General features: G+C 37.4%; 1 protein-coding gene across 3 annotated transcripts in view; it reads left to right on the top strand.

Moving 5' to 3' along the window:
* The window catches only part of PCCA (propionyl-CoA carboxylase subunit alpha), a 437395-nt gene that overhangs the window by 407208 nt on the left and 12690 nt on the right, over window positions 1-17497 (top strand). For 2 of the 3 annotated variants that reach the window (XM_061626592.1, XM_061626590.1), the window contains one exon: window positions 7088-7228. In XM_061626592.1, the coding sequence (XP_061482576.1) occupies window positions 7088-7228 (141 nt within the window). Of the gene's footprint in view, window positions 1-7078; window positions 7229-17497 lie in introns of all 3 variants that reach the window. The other variant, XM_061626591.1, reaches the window with a different exon arrangement.

Genomic DNA, 17497 nt, shown 5'->3' on the forward strand with positions numbered 1-17497 from the left:
CCAGGAATTTTTGCAGCACATCTATACTACTACTCTTTTCTCCACACACTGCTCATCAAGAACATTCTTGCACAGATAATGTCTTACGTGAACTGAAATCTCCATGATTAAACTCTAATTTGTTGATCAAACAGTACCTTTTTAAAACTGCCATCATTATAGAAATTTCTCCCAGGAAATGGTGCTGATATCCATGGAGAGTCCATAAGTTGCTGAAGATGGAAGACAGGTGAGAACTTTGAAGTGTAAGGAGATGGTGGTTTATGAGAATTTAGGCTTTAGCCCTAAACACACTTGTTAAAGACTAAGTTCCACTGAACTTAGGAATGTCATGTTAAGGATTGCACAGTTAATGCACTAACTGCAGTGCCCAGGTGGCTGCGGACCCATATATTCATAATGCCTGAGAATATTCTGAGCCAATAGGAATGGGCGTCACTTGCAGTGATGTGGTATTCCTGTGCAAATTAGGATAATTTTTCAGTTTGTGCCAGAAAACTTCTGATTCCCCAGAGCAGGGGTAGCCAACATGGTACCCTCCAGGTGTTGCTGGACTCCATCTCCTATCATCTCCAGCCAGCATTGCCAATGGTTGGGGATGATCTGAGCTGGAGTCCAACAACATAGGGAGGGCTCCATAATAGCTGCCCCTGCCCTAGAGAGTGATCTAATATAGCATGTTTATTTTACTTGTATTTAGTAAACAAAGCTAAATACTTTGTGACTGCCAAGCTTGCCTGATTGTGTTTGCAATTGGTATCCATTCATTGTTACTAAAGTCCTTATGAAACAGAAAAAATCTATGGAAGAAAGAAAGCACTGGATCTCTGGAAAATTTTCCACCTTACATCATTAGTCACTTGTAAACAACTTGAGACAGAGACTTTAAAAACGTGCCATTCAGAAACTCTTTTTTATCCTATTTGCCTATTTGAAAATTATCAGAGTACTCATGCTTACAATTAAATTGCTGTAACACAAAGAATCTTGTGACACCTTAGAGACTTTTGGGGGGGAGCCAGGTCACAGCAGAGTCCCTATGTCTCCAGCATCCTGCAAGCCAATCAGCATGAAAGGGAAGCGAGTTAGCCACTGGGAAGAGTCCCTATGAGTGTCAATTGCAAGCAAGCCTTTATTAGTTCCTACTTCAAAAATCCAAGTTGTGGAGAGTGAGAATTCGGTAATTGCAGAAGAGGAGACAGTGAATCTTGATGATAGCATCCCATCTACATCATCAAGCAGTTTGGTAGTAGCAGGAAATAAGCTTGTAGACATTGGATTCAGTAACTGAAGCAACATCAGTGAGAAAGGAAAGTCAAATGGTGACAGTAATAGAGAAAGAGAAAGCATCATTCAAGCCTGGCCAGATTATTCTAGAATTTTATCATATAATCTTAGAAGGGGGCATGGCTATGACTATAATGAAGGGACCCTGAACTTCTGAATTTGCCATTACACTACTGAGGCTAACACATTCATTGTAGGATAACCTTTTGTGGATTTAGTGCATTTAGTGTTATCCTCAGTTGCCATATAAAGGAATTTCAAAAAGAAATTTAACCCTGAAGTAGCTAAATTAGAACTACTTAAGATGCTTGATTACTTTAGGCTTGAGGAGAATACTTCATTAATCTGATGAAGAAGGCTTGTGTCCACAAAAGGTTATGTTACAATAAAATATATTAGGGTTGCATCTAACAAAGACAGTGTGCAACTTTCACTCCTGCAACAGAACTTCCCCTCCCCCTGCATACACCTTGCACCTTCAAATTGCTCTGAAGAATCTGCTCTGGAACAGAATGCAGGGGGGAGAGGGAGGGGAAGTTCTGTTACGGGGTCAAAAGCCATTCCACTTGCGCAGTGGCTTTATTGGATTCAGCCCTTAGTCTTTAATGTGCCACTTGACTATTGTTTTTGCTGCAACAGACTAATACACCTACCCCTCCAGGAAGCTACTCAAACTATGATCTTGTCCATGTTTCCCAAGACCCTGCATGCATTGTCTTGTGCAGGGGAAGGGCTGTAGCTCAGTGATATAGAACAGATGCTTTGTCACGCAAAAGATCTCTGGTACAATCTCTGCCATTCTAAGTTAGGCTTGGAAAGACTCTTGTTTAAAACCCTGGAGAGCTGCTAGTAAGACAGTGTAGATATTAAGTCAGTGTTGGACAACTCAGATAGTTCTGACCAATGGTCTGACTCTGTGTCAGGCAGCTTCCTATACTCCATTCAGGATTTTTTCTTAAGTAGATGGTGATTGGCAGATTTGGTCTCTGCAATCATATAGAATGAAGGTGTGACTGGTACTAAGTGTTCAGAGGTAGTTTGTGGAAAACCTTATTAGTCTTTCCTTCTGCAATTACTTTGGTTCCTTACACACCCACTCACCTTCAGAAAGAAAAATGGCGTCTGAAAGCCTCCATCTCTTCTGTAAAGCTTTGTCACCTTTCAGTTAAAGTAAAGGTAGAATACTGGTAATTTGGTGATATTCGTAAACTTTTAGTGATCTTTGTTTCTGAGCCAGGCATTGTTCAATTGTTTTGGCCTTCCAGAGTCTTTTCTCATCAAACCAGTCCACATGTTAACATCCTTGGTATGTGTTGTGCAGCTCACAAGCACCTCTTGGTCAAACTGTGTCTAAAAGTTGAGAAACTATTTTACAAAGGAATGCTTTTTGGGGGGGGTCAGAAGACAGTAGAAATCCATCACAGCTTTTAAAAAGAGACCCCTTCTTTATGCTGCTTTGCTATTCTATGTTCACAGGGGCCATTTGTTTTAACTATATTCCCAAAGGAACTTTACTGAGAAGTTTACTTCTTCTTTTTTGCTTTTTGATTACAATAGCTCAATCCCATCCCCCCAAACAGACTAAAGAACAATAAACAAATACAAAAGGAAAGGGAACAGCTCATCAATAACAAAGGCCTGCATTTGAAAGCGTTTGGCTTACTGACTCTCACATCTCATTCCAAGTAAAGCAGGAGTCCTGCAGAGAAAGGAATCCAGAAGATAGGGAAATATTAAAATAGTAAAAGTGGAATGCTTGGTAGGGCCTGTGATGGGTGATGAAGAGAAGAAAGCTTTTACTGCACAACAATCGGGGACTGTTTGCTCACTAATACCACCTACACCCATATTTCCCTGCTCTTGATTTTTGACTAGTTTGGGAAACTACAGCTATGTTCAGTGCTTCAAGTTTGACTGTTCTTTTGAAAAACAAGAACCTTTGTTTTGAACCTGGGCAATGTAAAAAAAAAGTCTCAGAACTGAGACAGAAGCTAAATGTGTCTTTCATAATACATAGCTTGATAATGTGGAATATCTAATGTCAATCTAGAGAACTAACTATTTGTTTCCTTCCAAGATGCAAGTCATTTTTTATTATTATTTACAAAAATATGGGTAGGAGGCAGACATTTGTTATGGATACTGAAACTGTGCAATTTGATGTAATTATATTTCCCCCATAGGTATAACGAAGGGCTTTTAACTACAATTTATCTTTTGATAAATAGACCCTCTGCACAGAATGTTTATTCGATTGACAGCAAAATGTACTCGGCTAGCTTTTTCCCCTTTCCACATGACTCAGATGTACTTTAATAGGAGCGAAAGCTTTTATTTGCACTGTAATTTCACTGAAGGATCATATCCTTTCAAAAACTTGACAGACATTTGTACGTCTTGATTGCAAAACACACAATCAAGAGCAAAGAAACAAACCCAAAATGTTATTTGGGCTGTCACTGGGTATAGCAATTCTTCTGGCAAACTCCCTTCTCTGGAGGTTTCAGACATGCACCAAGGCTGTTGTCTGTTTTGTTTGAAAGAAAGATGCTTGGGTGCAGTCATTTGGGTTATTTATGTCAAGAAGTAAATAACTTCTTTTTAAGAAAATGTAAACCACAACTGAGAAAATGCTGTCTGTTGGGAGTTTGAAGATAAAAATAGTTAAGATAAGGTTGGAAACAAAAATGGTAGGCTACTAGAGCTGGATTTTGAGAACATTCTTGGCAGTTTGGGCCCCTTATAACCTTCTTTATAGTTCCACTTGTGCTCACTCCTGCACACCTGCCAAATAGGTTTCTAGGGGTGCTTCCAAACAGTTGTATATTGTGGGATCAGTGGTTCTCATGCATGCAAGTTTTTTGCAGCAGTCACGTAACATTGCTGTTATCAGATGCCTGCCCATATCCCCCCCCCAATCTGGATTTACCCCTTTCAGGGAAAATCCAATAAGTTAAAAAATGTTGCCGACAATCTGTTCCTGTTTACATTATTAAGCTCCCATCTGGAAACACCCTAGATCTCAACTTTGGAAATCCTAGCGTACAACATGTTTCAACATTGTCCCATCTTGGGGGTGAAATTGTCACTGGGCTAATTTTACACTAAAACATCAACTGGTTGTTTGGTTTTGTGCATGGAGGGGATGAGAGCAAGATTTGTTTCCCAACAAACCAGTGAGCAATTTAAAATGTTCATGCATGAAAATAAATTTTCATGTAGACTTGAGCAGTAACTATATTTTTTCTCTGGATGACAGCAGTCATATATGAGGCAAGCACATACTGATACCTAATTTTGGTGTATGATGTGGCATCGTTAAATATTGTGTGAAAGGCTGTTTTTTGGTAGTTTGGTCCATTTCTTTTAGTCAGACCCAACATGCTTACAGCCATCTGGTTGCTCATCTCAGTGTTCCCAGATATTGTTTCTATGCATTGTTAATCTACAGCATTGTTGTTTGGCTTTAGACTCAGAAGATGGTGTATTATATTTTCTGTAAGAAGTTATGTATCCAATTACTTTCTGGATTGGTTCTAGTTCATTGTAGCCCTGGGTGTTATCTCACCCCCACACACACACGCTTTGTCTGTTTATGCAATACATATCCTTGATCAGATTAATAAAGCAATACATAATTGATTTTGGAAGGTGTAAAAGCCTCACTGAAATGAATGGAAACCACAAGAGCATGGATCTGTGTTACCACAGCTACCATTAATTTCAGGAGATCTGATGGTGGGCAAGTTCCTGGTGAATTGTGTTCCAAATGATTAGGATGCTTGACCTGTCTTGATTAACTTCCATTTACCCTCACATTGGATTCTCTAATCTTCATGCAACCAAATAGTGAATGGGACTTCAGTCCGTTTGGTTGGGGAACAAAGGGCAATCTAAGCTGACCTCATTTATATAATCTCCTTGTTCACCATAACTGGGTAGTTTTTGAGCTGTACTGTTCAGAACCCTGGATTTCTGTACTGAGAAAACTGGGGGGGAAATGAACATGATGTCTTAAAGATGGTTTGCCCTCCATTCTCTTGTATTTGTAGTACATACAAATACAAGTTCTAGGGTGCACTATGTTTGCACTGCAAGGCTTCATCAGTATCCCATGCAAAGCTGAGTATTTTCATGTGGCAGTATTTTGGATTGGGACAGAAAAATGCACATGACAGTTATGTATATGGGTATGCCTACACATTTACAAAAAGTAAATTTTGAGAATTTGCTCTGATTATATACCCTGAAATGCACCCAGAATTCTCGGCAACTTGCAGGGATTCCTTAGCAGAAGAATCCGTGCAGATAATCCCTTGAAGATAATATGTTTAAACTTTTATTGCTATAGATTATCAAGGCTGGTTTGATATAGTTATGTGAGTTTACTGTATTTGCACTATGAGCTGGAAAGTGTTCAGAACATTGTTTTAATTGTGAAAGTTCTATTTAAAAATCCATAAGCTGAGATACTGCTGCTGGCTGATATTATGCAAATTGGATAATCATAAGTGCAATTTTAACTGTAACATTTATTATCAACACCGTTGATTAAACTAGTAGTAGAACATTTGTTCTTTTGTCCATTGATGGTAAAAACTAACAAATTTCTCACAGAGACCTGCTGCCATCTACTGGATTACTGAATGCAATGCCTTTCTTCCTGGACAAGCTTTAAAAACACATGCCATATAAATGAAAACTGACTTGGTTACAGAATATGGATACTCTTTTCAGATTAAAACAAAAACAGACAAACCCAGTGTGAAAAACTTTTGTTGATATGCTATGTAAAAATAGTTAAAGGACTAAAACCTAAGTATAAATGTCTTGACCGGGTTTTATCCCCTTATCAATTTTTTTTCCGTGATGCATTGCCTGGAGTAAATTAGCATAAAAAACTTAGAAGCAAACACTTTGCAAAATTGCACTGGAGCTTTTTTACTGCCTCTCATTCAAGGTAGTGTCTGCTTCTGTCATTTTTGGTGATTCTTTTTAAAATGGAAGGTTGTATTCTCAGAATCCTGTGGACTTCACATAAGAAGCTGGAAAATGCAGGGGGCCTGGGCAAAATGTGTGAAGCCCATGGATCTTTTTGTTTTTGTCACACTGTATAGAGAAAGATCAAATTTAGAATTCATTGTGTTTCATATTTTTCAAAGCATGATTGGTAGCAGGTAGAGAGATTCGTTTTCAAGTCCCTTTCAAAAAGTCAACTACAGTGTATGTACCTGGTATTATTAAAATCTCACATTCATTTTAGTTAATAAGTTGTGTAGTGTAAAGAGGGAAACATATGGGTAGGCAGAGAAATTATAAAATATTTCCAATAGGTGAACATTTGTAAAAGGGTAGATTTGATCCAGTTTGCTATGTTTTATATGCCAGTTCAAGGCTAGGTTAACAAATGCTGTACTGTACTTCATAAAATCTTTAATAAAATTTAAATTTTAATCACTAAGAATTAAAGAAAACGTTCTCCTTTTAGATTTGTAAGCCTTATTTTTCATCTTACAGATAGCACAGTAATGCTTGTAACTGAATTAAAACTTTGAATTAACCGAACTAAAATTTAGCAAAATATGTCCATTTCCTCCATACATATTGCTTCCAATACGTAGGAAAAATGAAATGCTGTCAGTTGCCAAGCCATATGGAAAATATATGCTAAACATAAACACATGCCTACAAAAGGTTTTATATATTGTGTGTCTGTTTGATTAGTCAATATATTTACAGTTCAATACTCCTTTGATATTTTGCTTTTGTTTATCTCCATTCTCTTCTCCACTGCCCCAAGTACAAGTTACGTATACTGACCAACCTTGCTGCAGAACTCAGCAAGTACATGCCAGAGAAAGTGGTGGAAGATTCCACAAGCATCCTGAGATCACCCATGCCTGGAGCAGTGGTGGCAGTTTCTGTAAAGCCTGGAGACATGGTAAGATGTTGCCTTCTCTTTGTATCTGTTGAAGAATATTCCTTGCTAGAGAATCAGGGACACATTTTTTTTAGGTATTACCTGAAGATGTTTTAGTAAGTACACTTGTGATTGTGGCAAGTACATGTTTACAAACAGGGGCATCCTACATATACACTCATCAAGGAGCCCTGACTGATTCTAGTTTCCTGTCATGTGGCTACTTGGTGACAAGCTTAGGTTTGCTGCAGTGTAATGTATCAAGTTCCACAAACTCTGGTTACTCTTGAAAGTACAGGTCAGCTTTCTTTTGGGATGCTGCTGTATAAAGGAAAATTTGGGGACAAAGCTCCATTGAAATTATTACAGAGGTGCGAGCAACCTTTATGATCAGACAGAGAACAAATTCATCTCAGTGCCTTATTTTCCTGTAGTGAAGATATTGGCAAGAAAAAACCCCTTTACTTGCATTCATATTAATAATAAATATAAATAAATCCAAGTCCTTTTGACTTGGCTTGACTTTAATATTATTACTCCATCATTTTATGTTAGCACAAGAAATACCATTTTAATTATTCATTCAATTTTATAGAAATACACCAGAACCAAAAATAAATAAATAAATATGAAGATATGCTGTTTAACTCTCAGCTGCTCTGATTTCAGCTGCCCCCTGCTGATTAATCAACAAAACACCAACATATTAAAGTTTGGAGCCTTAATATTTACCTCTTTAGGCATAAAGAGTAAATAAGGTCACTGGTGCAAAAGTGGGATAAAAGTTCACTGGGGTAAGCCTGCATAATACTTGTCAAATAATAGGTCTCTTTCTTAATATGCCCTTTTCAGGTCAAAGGATTTAATATGAGACTTAAGTAAAAACTGAGAAGCGATTTTACAGTTTGGTCCAAAGCTGAAGTTATTTGCATCATGGGTCTTGTGCTTAATACTCTGTTTCCAATTTAATATTATATTTTCATATTTCATGTTTTTGCTGTGTTTTAAGAAAAACTGCTTTGTGTCTCTGAGTGTATATACATATTTATGCGTGTGTTTAAACATTACTCATGGACAGTTCTTTAAAAAATAGTGGATAAATTATAAGTTGAGAATTTAGACTTATAAATAGACATAGCAATTAACCATTGACCTAATTCTGCTTCTGCAAAAAATGTACACAATAAGACACCTTTGACTTTTGAGGTGTACTGTCTCTTGTAGTTTTTTAATTTAAACAAAATTAAACTTGGATTCCATTTGAACTATTTTACATTTACATTAAAGACAAAGCTGAGTTTACAAAAAACCCACTTATTGCACTTATGACTAGAAATCCCAAACCTATCAACGTTGTTATATTGAAAAGGAACTAATTCTGGAAGCGGGACAGGATAATCAACCATACACAATAACCAGGTATGGTAATTGATAATTCATGGTTTTCAGATTGACTGAGTAGAACTTAGAAAACTGGCTGCTTACTGCCTTTTCCCTCTTGTCTTGTGGAGTGTGAATTCTGCCATTCCTCCATGATCAGAGTTGAAAAGAGTGAGGTAGTGAGCAAATACACTTAGGGGTGTGTGTGTGGTGGTAGGACATTTTTGGGACAAAGTCTCCCATGCATTTTCATTAAAATGTTTTATTTTCCTGACATTTCAGTGAATTGAAAAGGATAGGATGCTATGAAGTATCTTTTTCATCTCTGTGCCTTATGTATAGTTTGTGTACGTTAAGAAGCAAAACCATGAGATGATGGGCCTCCAGCCAGGAAACTGAAATGGGGAAAACATTCTTCCCATACAATCAAACATTCCAAAAGAAGTGCAGGGCAATACCAAACAAGTTGTTAAATAATGAGGAGAGATTTCTTTCGTGCTTCTCTCTCCGGGCCCCCTCCCCTCCTTCTCCCTGCCTGTGGGTTTTTGCTGGAGGCACTGAGAGGCAGAGCATTTGAACAGCACAAGCTTATGTTCTGCCGACTTGGACTTGTCAGTGGTAATTGGGCAGCTTTAATTGCAAAAACACATTTGTGGCATTGAAAGGGAATTTAGCGTAAATCCTTCCTTTCCAGGACTGGTGTCAAAAAGTTTTTTTGAACGGAGATGAGGTTGTATCAGCTATCCAGACTGAATAAGCGGTGAGATGGCGCAATTCAGCTTACATGTTTTGGCTGTCCATCAGGACAAGGATCATTCATTGTAGCTGTTCAAAGCCTCGAAGAACAAGGGATGGGAACTCTTACACACTAGTCTTTTTTGTCCCACTGTTTGAATGTGTCCTGAATTTGTGTTCCCCTCTCTCTACTTTTCAGACAGACTAAGGAGTACTTAAGTACCCTTTTTATTTTCTAGAGTATTTACTAGCTAATAATATAATGAGGCATGAAACATTACTGTGACATGACAAAAATGTTTTCAGCTGGATATTATACTAAAACTAGCAAGCAGAGCTTCCATAAATTTTCTGTTAGTGACTTTTGGTAAATATCATTTCATGACAATATTTTGGGTAAAGGCATTACTATATCAAGTCTTACAAGGAGGATTCTATTTTCCAGAATGCACTATAATTAAGAAACACTACTGTTGTAAGAAGAGTTCAGGGTTAGAAAGCGGAGGATGAGTAGTCATTTTTGTTTGAATCCAGCCAGGGATTTTGACTGTTGAGAGGTGTATTGTGCCTGCATTTGCTTTCTAATTCCTTACATTGGCTTTTGCTAAATCATATTCCCTCTGTAGTGTTGGTCTGAAATGAATGTATTTATTATTTTGCAAACGTCTGCATACTTTTTTAAAAAATCTTCCAAATTCCATTTTTAAAAATATTTATTACTTAGCAACAATGAGAAAAGCTTCTGAAAATGTTGAATTGTGATTAATGTTTTAAAAAAAGTTCCTTCAAGTTTATTTCTGAGAAGAAAAATGGGGGCCACTTACCTCCACAAACTAACATAAGAAATATGTTCACTTGAAGGACCATAATTCTGACCAAATTATATACAATAATTCTTACTATGATCAATTGGACTTGGTTACCCATAATTTATGGGCAGAACACAGCCGTTTCATACTTTATATTAAAATAAGTGGAATTTATTTCCATATAAAGGTTGGGATCCATAGAGCTACTTTGGGTGCACCCAGAAGAATGTTTTAATTTAGCCTCTTTCACACATGAATCAGGTGAAGAAGGCATTACACAATTACCAGGCGTGGGACCACAGTACTGACTCTGCCCAGGCCATTCACACATTTGTATGGATTGTCTGCAGCAGGTGTGGGGAACATATGGCCCTCCAGATGTTGCTGGACTGTTCTCATCTTCCCTGACCATTGGACATGCTTGCTGGGGCTAGTTGGAGTTGTAGACCAACAATGTCCAGAAGGCCATGGGTTTCCCACCATGAGTGTACAGTGAAAAGGCCTATGCAGATGCTCACTTGTCGGCTTCCACCTGATCAACACCCTCAGAAGTCTCACTTGCATAGAAGCCTATGCATAAGCAGCTGCTCAAGTATAGGCTTCTTTACTGAAGACAGTTCACACCAGTGTATGAATGTCTGGGGTGGCTGAGCAGTGTGGCCCTGTTTCTGCATGTTGCCCCCTTCATGTAATTCAGACATGAAGAGAGCTTTACTTCTTTCCACAAAAGTCAGAAGTTTTTTAATAGCTGTCCCCCAAGCCCTCTCAATTTCAAACAATTTTTAAACATCCCCTTCAAATATGATTTGCTATGTGATGTGTGTGTGGCACTTTTTGAGGAGAAACTAGTCAAAAGACCCCTTGGCTGCACAGGACTTGATACGTAGTTTGTTGGATCCTGGCTATTGTCTTTAGGATTAAGGTGTTGGATTATAAAGCTAAACTATTCTTTCATTTTGAATATGTTTTATTAACAAAGTTCAGTACTCAGCACTTATAAAATCTAAAGAAGAAAGACCCTAAGCATACACACTTTGAACCATGTGCACAGTCAGTGCACATCTACCTGTTCATCCAAGCCCTATTAAATCATCTGGATTCATATTTTGATAGGAATACAGATTACCATGTGGAGCTATTCATTGTTGTACAGTACTGTACACATAGGAATGCAGATGGCATGTTAAACTGTGATAGGCAACACAGTTTACTATCTTGACTGGACAACATCATTTTGTGTGTTCCACTTGACATTTCTGAGTGGCAGTGTCACACTTTTTCCTCATTGTTTCAGTAATAGGACTACTAACTCCTCTATGTGTGAAAAACAGTTCTTTTAGACTACCAGTTGCCTCAAAGTATGCTGTAACTTTAGAGAAGATAATCACTGTTCTAGAGGAACAGGTTATAAGATTTCAGCCATTGGGCCATATTCAAGATAAATATGTGGTAAGGTGCATCTACACTAAGCTTTCCCCAACCTTGAGGCCTTCCCTCTTCTCCCACTTCATTGCAGCAGGCTTTGAAAATATTTTTGAATTGAAAAAGCTATTTTGTATTTATTTATTTATTTTATTTATTTATTTTATTACATTTTTAGACCGCCCTATAGCAATAAGCTCCCAGGGCGGTGTACAGCATAATAAAACAGGTTAAAATACAAAAACACAATAAAACATAATTAAAAATTTTCAATTTTAAATTCAAATTTTAAAATTTTTAAAATGCCTGGGCATTTTATTGTATCATAGTGGCACGGAGCGGAGAGCACTGAAGGTCTGTCAAAAGCCGCTTTGCACATGTGCACACAGAGTGGTGTTCTTTGAACTGGGAGCACAAAATGGAATGACAGGAGTGAAATGGAAGCATGGATTGTGTGAAGGGATCTCTTCAACTACTTTCTACCTAGCTCAGCTTAATTTATTTGTATACTTAAATTATCTCAGTGGCTTTCTGGAAATATGAATAGTCTTTCTGGATCAAGTTTTGCTTTTCTTCCATAAGGAAATTGGTGTTAATAATTTTGCATAGTTTGCAATAAGTTAATAATCTGTGTCTATCAACTTGTTGCATCACTTTACATTACTGTAAAACAAATTCAAAACTTATTAACTGACATGATCATCTTAATGTATTTTATGTATCCGCTTTAAACATAATTTATAATACAAAATAACTTTTGAATTTATAGTGTTTTGATTTAAGTTCTAATTTACATTTTAAAAGTCTACCTCTGCATGCTTAATTTAAAAGAATGTATGAAACACTTCAGTATTATAAAGGGTATGTAGTATAGGACATGAAATTTCAAAATAAAAATTGCATTATTTCACAGACAAATTTTAATTCAGAAAAAGCTTGAATAAAGTGCCATGTAGTTTGCTTGAAAGGCATGCCGTCGTAGCCTCAAATCCAAAATAGAACATGGGATTTTTTTCTGTGTTAGGAGAATTGAAATACTTTACTAGTCAAATAGTAGGTTTATGGTTCAGACTTACTTAATTTTAGTAATACCATTCTGCTCCATAACGCTCAATTTAAAAAGCTTAGGAAAAATATCTCTTGCTGAGATTACAGATAATGTCCAGCCATTGTTTTGTCTTTCAAAATGTTCAGATGCAGCAAACCGAAAAACACCCTACAATCCTCTCTCTTTCCCTCACTTCACTAAGCACACCACAGGTGACTGTGATTTCTTGTAAAATGTAAGGTTATATTTTTAACATACTGTATTACTTGTTGTTTGTAACCTCCTCCCTTTTTCTTTTAACGCCTTGCTTGCTGTTTAGCTCTTAAAGTCTGAAATAAATTCTCATGGCCTTTGGTAATTAGCAGTGGTTTATAAAACAATGAAAGCAAGGGAAGGCATAGGAATAGAATAGTTAATTAAGCTGTGCTTTTAAAAATGCATTTTACGTAGTTTTGTGTTATAATTGAATGGACACCAAATATTGATTAGCTGCACTTACCACTCTCATGTAAATAACCCCCTCTAGTGTAGTGCTTTGTTTCAAATGAAATTCTAGTCTTTTGGTGTTAACTTTATGCAGAGCTAAAAAGAAGAACTGGGCACCTGGCCACCCTGATACTTAAAAAAGGAGGGAGGGGAGATGCTCATGCCTAGAAATTGGAAAAGGGTATTCAGTTCTGTGTAGAGCTACCTTCTGTTTGGTACCTGTAAAAACAAAAACAACAGCCTTGATTTCATGTACAGTGTATATGAAATATTATTATTATTATTATTATTATTATTATTACTGCTACTATTATTACTGTTACTATTTCTTTCTGAAGACATGAACACATACTTCGAATAAAAGGGATTCACTGTCATTTTAAATCTAGCTTCCCCCAAACTTATCAACATTCCTCAACAGTCAGTGATGACTCAAAATATTTCTAAAAGAACACTGTTCTTTCCCTTTGACAGTCAAGCTAGTCCATCATCCTAAAGGGAAATCTGGACATTTCTAGAACCTCTGGGAGCACTTCTGTTGGAGTAAGTGGGGGAACAATGATTGGTTTTTATTGCTGTCAGGGGAAAGTCACTGACCTTTGATTAATCAAGGGTCAGAAAATCCAGGATGGTCTCTACCAAAATTCATTATTTAAAGGAGTGTGGCATAAGAAGTTTAATAATCATCTGTCAAGCACTATTAATTACCACTAATTATATTTTCAACTCTGTAATTCCAGTTACAAAATTTAATTTGGATGGAATGGGGAAATGGCACTAATTATTTTACACAGATTTGGACAATGTCAAGGAATTCAGCTGTGGCTGAATCCTCTTGATTTTGTTTTCTGCGTAGGTGCCTGATGCCAACAATCAGAGAAATAGGGAGGACCTCGAAGGACAGCATTAAGAGAAAGCAGCTGAGCAGCTTCGAAGGAGTGGGAATAGAAATATATTTAAAAAATGGTGATTTTCTATTAAAAATCTGTGTTACATTCAAATACTTCCCCACTTGCTTTTGCCTAGCTCAGGGTCTGCCGTGTAAGCGTTTTGGTTGCAGTGGTAATGACCTTGTTGCCGAGAGTGTGTCATCATTTTGCAAGAATTATAGTTCCCCAATAAGATGAGTATTTATGGTCTACTGGCACCATTCACAACATAGCTTGGTACAGGAGTATATGAACACTGGGGTTTTCCTTTCAGTGTACTTTTCTTTGAGTTCAAAAAGAGAATTCTAACTGTGCTTTTGACTGGTTCAGAGATGCAAGGTCTTGTCCAATAGTCACCTCAGTTGTTGTTGTTGTTTACTTAGACTTGTGTATGATACTTCCCCTCCACATCAGCTCCATGAGTCTCTCAAGTATATTCTATTCAAGCGCCTGTGTTCTAAAATACAAAGGACTTTTAAAAAAATAAATGTAATGGAAGGATTTTTGCTTTTGCAGACGAGTCAGCACGGGTGATATTGATCCAGCTTTTTAGGGAGCCCCAGTGTACCAGAAGGTGATACAGTAGAGGGCCTTGAAAGTCCTCGGAGCCTTCTGTCTAATTTGGCACAAAAACACAACGTAGGGCAACAAAAGAATTATCCTGTCCGTAAAAAATCTCCATCCTACCCTCCTCCTCCCTCCACCATAAAGAGAGGCTTAATTTTTTCAGCTGCACACAATGATTTGATGTTCACTCTTGCATTGAAACAGTTGCTGTCAGAACAGGCAGGAAACAGTTTTCTTTTAATTGCTGAAATCATTCGGAAGTGCTTCTGTGCAGCAGATGCTGTGCATTAATTGGTCTGTGTAGGACTGACCCAGGGTTCCTTGCAGTGGGCCCAATGTTAGGCACAGGGTTTAAATAGCTTATTTATTATTTTGGATAAGCTGGCAAACATGGTATGTTCGTGCACGTGCTGTATTTCATGGTCTGCCGTTCCAATGTCATGTTGGTTTCCAGCCCTGGTAATGTACTAGCAGCAGGTAAGCTCTAAATAACATCCATCAGGAGCTAATTTTTTTTTTTACCCAGATACGCCAATGACTGATGAACCTGTCTTTTGTATGAATGTTTAGCACAGTAGAAAGCCATATGCCACTGGCACAGTTTCCTGTGCATTCTTTATAGTGGCTGGGGGGGGGGGATTCTCTTGCATTTGCATCCTGTCATTTATGAACAGTTTGCATTTTCTAAAATAGCTCCAGGTTGTGTGTGTGTGTTGTCTTTGAAGCAACAAAATGCGGGGTTTAGGGTTTCTTAGAGGCAATCTGACTATTGCTCTTGTGTTCTTTATCCAGGGATATTAGAGCTCATCCTTAATAGGGAACCTTGTTTTGTAACTCCCCGTCTGTTCAAAACAGACCTTACCCCATTAGAAGGTCTTCCCTTGTGTGGGAGGACCACAGCTGTTACCGTAAATCTCATCCAGTAACTGTATAACCCCCCATTTTGTGGTTCTGAAGGATGAAATTGAGAAATGGAATACGGTGCACTCATCCTTTACCTCTCCAATTTTAGGCCCTTGCACATCATTTTCATGCTTTTATTCCAAATCAAACAACATTAGTGAGCAACACCACCCTCTGCTAAATGTCTAGCATCAAAGGCCACTTTTTGATGCTGGCATTTTATTTCTTTTCTAAGGAGTGGGTGAATCCATCTCCTTTTCTCAAAATCTTGTCCATTTCTTCAAGGTTATCCCCCCCCCTTTGATTTAAAAGGCAGGAAAGATGCAGCATTTTGAAATGGAGTTTCCACAAATCAAACAAGGCCCCAACTTAGCTTAAAAAGAAAAAGAAAAATGGGAGGGGGAGGAGGGGGAACAAATGACCTTAAGAGGTTCCTGTTTCTTTAAATCTTTGTGAAAGAAGTGGATCTAACTTCTTATGGTGGGATATTGGCAGCTTTAATAGCAGTAAGAAGTGGTTGAAATCATTAGCACAACAAAGCAAAGTATAAGCTTGAAGATAAAAGTCCCTGGGGAAAGAGTCCTCTGAAAATAAATGGGACTTGATAGATTTCCATATCATTTATAACTTCCCTTAATTATACTTGGAAGACTTGCCAGTAAAACTGGAAAATTGGCAGCCTATATCCATTATAGTAATTTTGCCGACCATGGCAAGCAGCTGGCTTTACTGGATTTTATTTCCCATCACTCACAATTAATCATCAGCTGGAGATGGCTGAAACTCTTCAGAACGTAGCAATATTGTGTGACATTTGGGCCTCCTTAAAATGCTAAAATCTGCTGAGTAAATGGGCCGAGCTTTCTTTCCTTCAAGCTAACTCATTTTGGTGCAAGGCAGGCTGCTGCTTAATGAATGCCACTTTGATAATCGGATGCGAATGTGAACCTTGACCTAGTGTCAAAGGAGAGGACACAGCAAGCTGGGTGAAAGATATGAGACTCAGATCTGCAAACTTTACACCAATTAGACAGAGTGGAGAAATACATCAGTGCCGATTGGGTTTATCAAAAAGACTTGCGGGGCTGGTGACTGTTTTGTAAGCCTAACATTGAAGACATCCTGTCACAATCATTAAGTCTTTATCAGATGATTCACAAAAGTCTTAAGGGAGTGGACTAGACTCACAAAGATCTCCTCATAGTCCTGACCTCAAATGAGAGCGTTCTTCATTGTACCTCTGAATGTAAAAAAGGAGGACAATTAATATTCCTGTTACTGTCTTGTGTGTAGTGAAAACAGATTTAAATGTTCTTCCATTTTCCAAAAAATATTTTGTCCAAGAAGCACTGATAGACATTCTTTAAGCACGTTGTCTATAACTTTAAAAACTATCCAAGTTCTAAAGTTTATTATGTAAACAGATGGTTACTGTTCACTCCAAATTTTGTTTTCTAGTTCCTTTCTTTTAAAAAAAACAAATATATAAAAGCTTAAGCATTACAATGATTTTAAAATGGAAATCTTGGTAATTTTGATGCAAGAAGCCATTGAATGCTTGGTATTACACTTTGTTTTTGGAATGAAATGCAGCTTCGTTCCTAGTCAATGAACAATGAAATTAAATATTATTTATTTTCATATTAATTTTAATCCTAGCAGTTTCAGTTTTGTTTTTACTGAATACAAAAGCTGTTTCAATAAACATCTGCATTTTGTTTTGTGCTTTTAGAGAACTTAAGGATGAAATTGATTACAATGGCCTCTGATGAGAAAGAATTCTGAGGGTTTTATTTGATTCCCCCCTCCCATATTTGAGGTTGCTACTAAAGCCATGATTAAAGTATGAAGAGAATTTTTAAACATAACTGTATTCCATTGCTGCAAACTCTCCTGTACAGTGTGATTTTTCTACTTTTATTGCAGATCAATATCGTTAGAAGTCTAGAAAAGTTGTTGGATTTTTTAATTGGATTTAATCCTTAAATGAGGAAAGAGGATATTTTAGAGA

The sequence above is a fragment of the Rhineura floridana genome, chromosome 5, assembly GCF_030035675.1.
Source record: "Rhineura floridana isolate rRhiFlo1 chromosome 5, rRhiFlo1.hap2, whole genome shotgun sequence".
Lineage (NCBI taxonomy): Eukaryota > Metazoa > Chordata > Lepidosauria > Squamata > Rhineuridae > Rhineura > Rhineura floridana.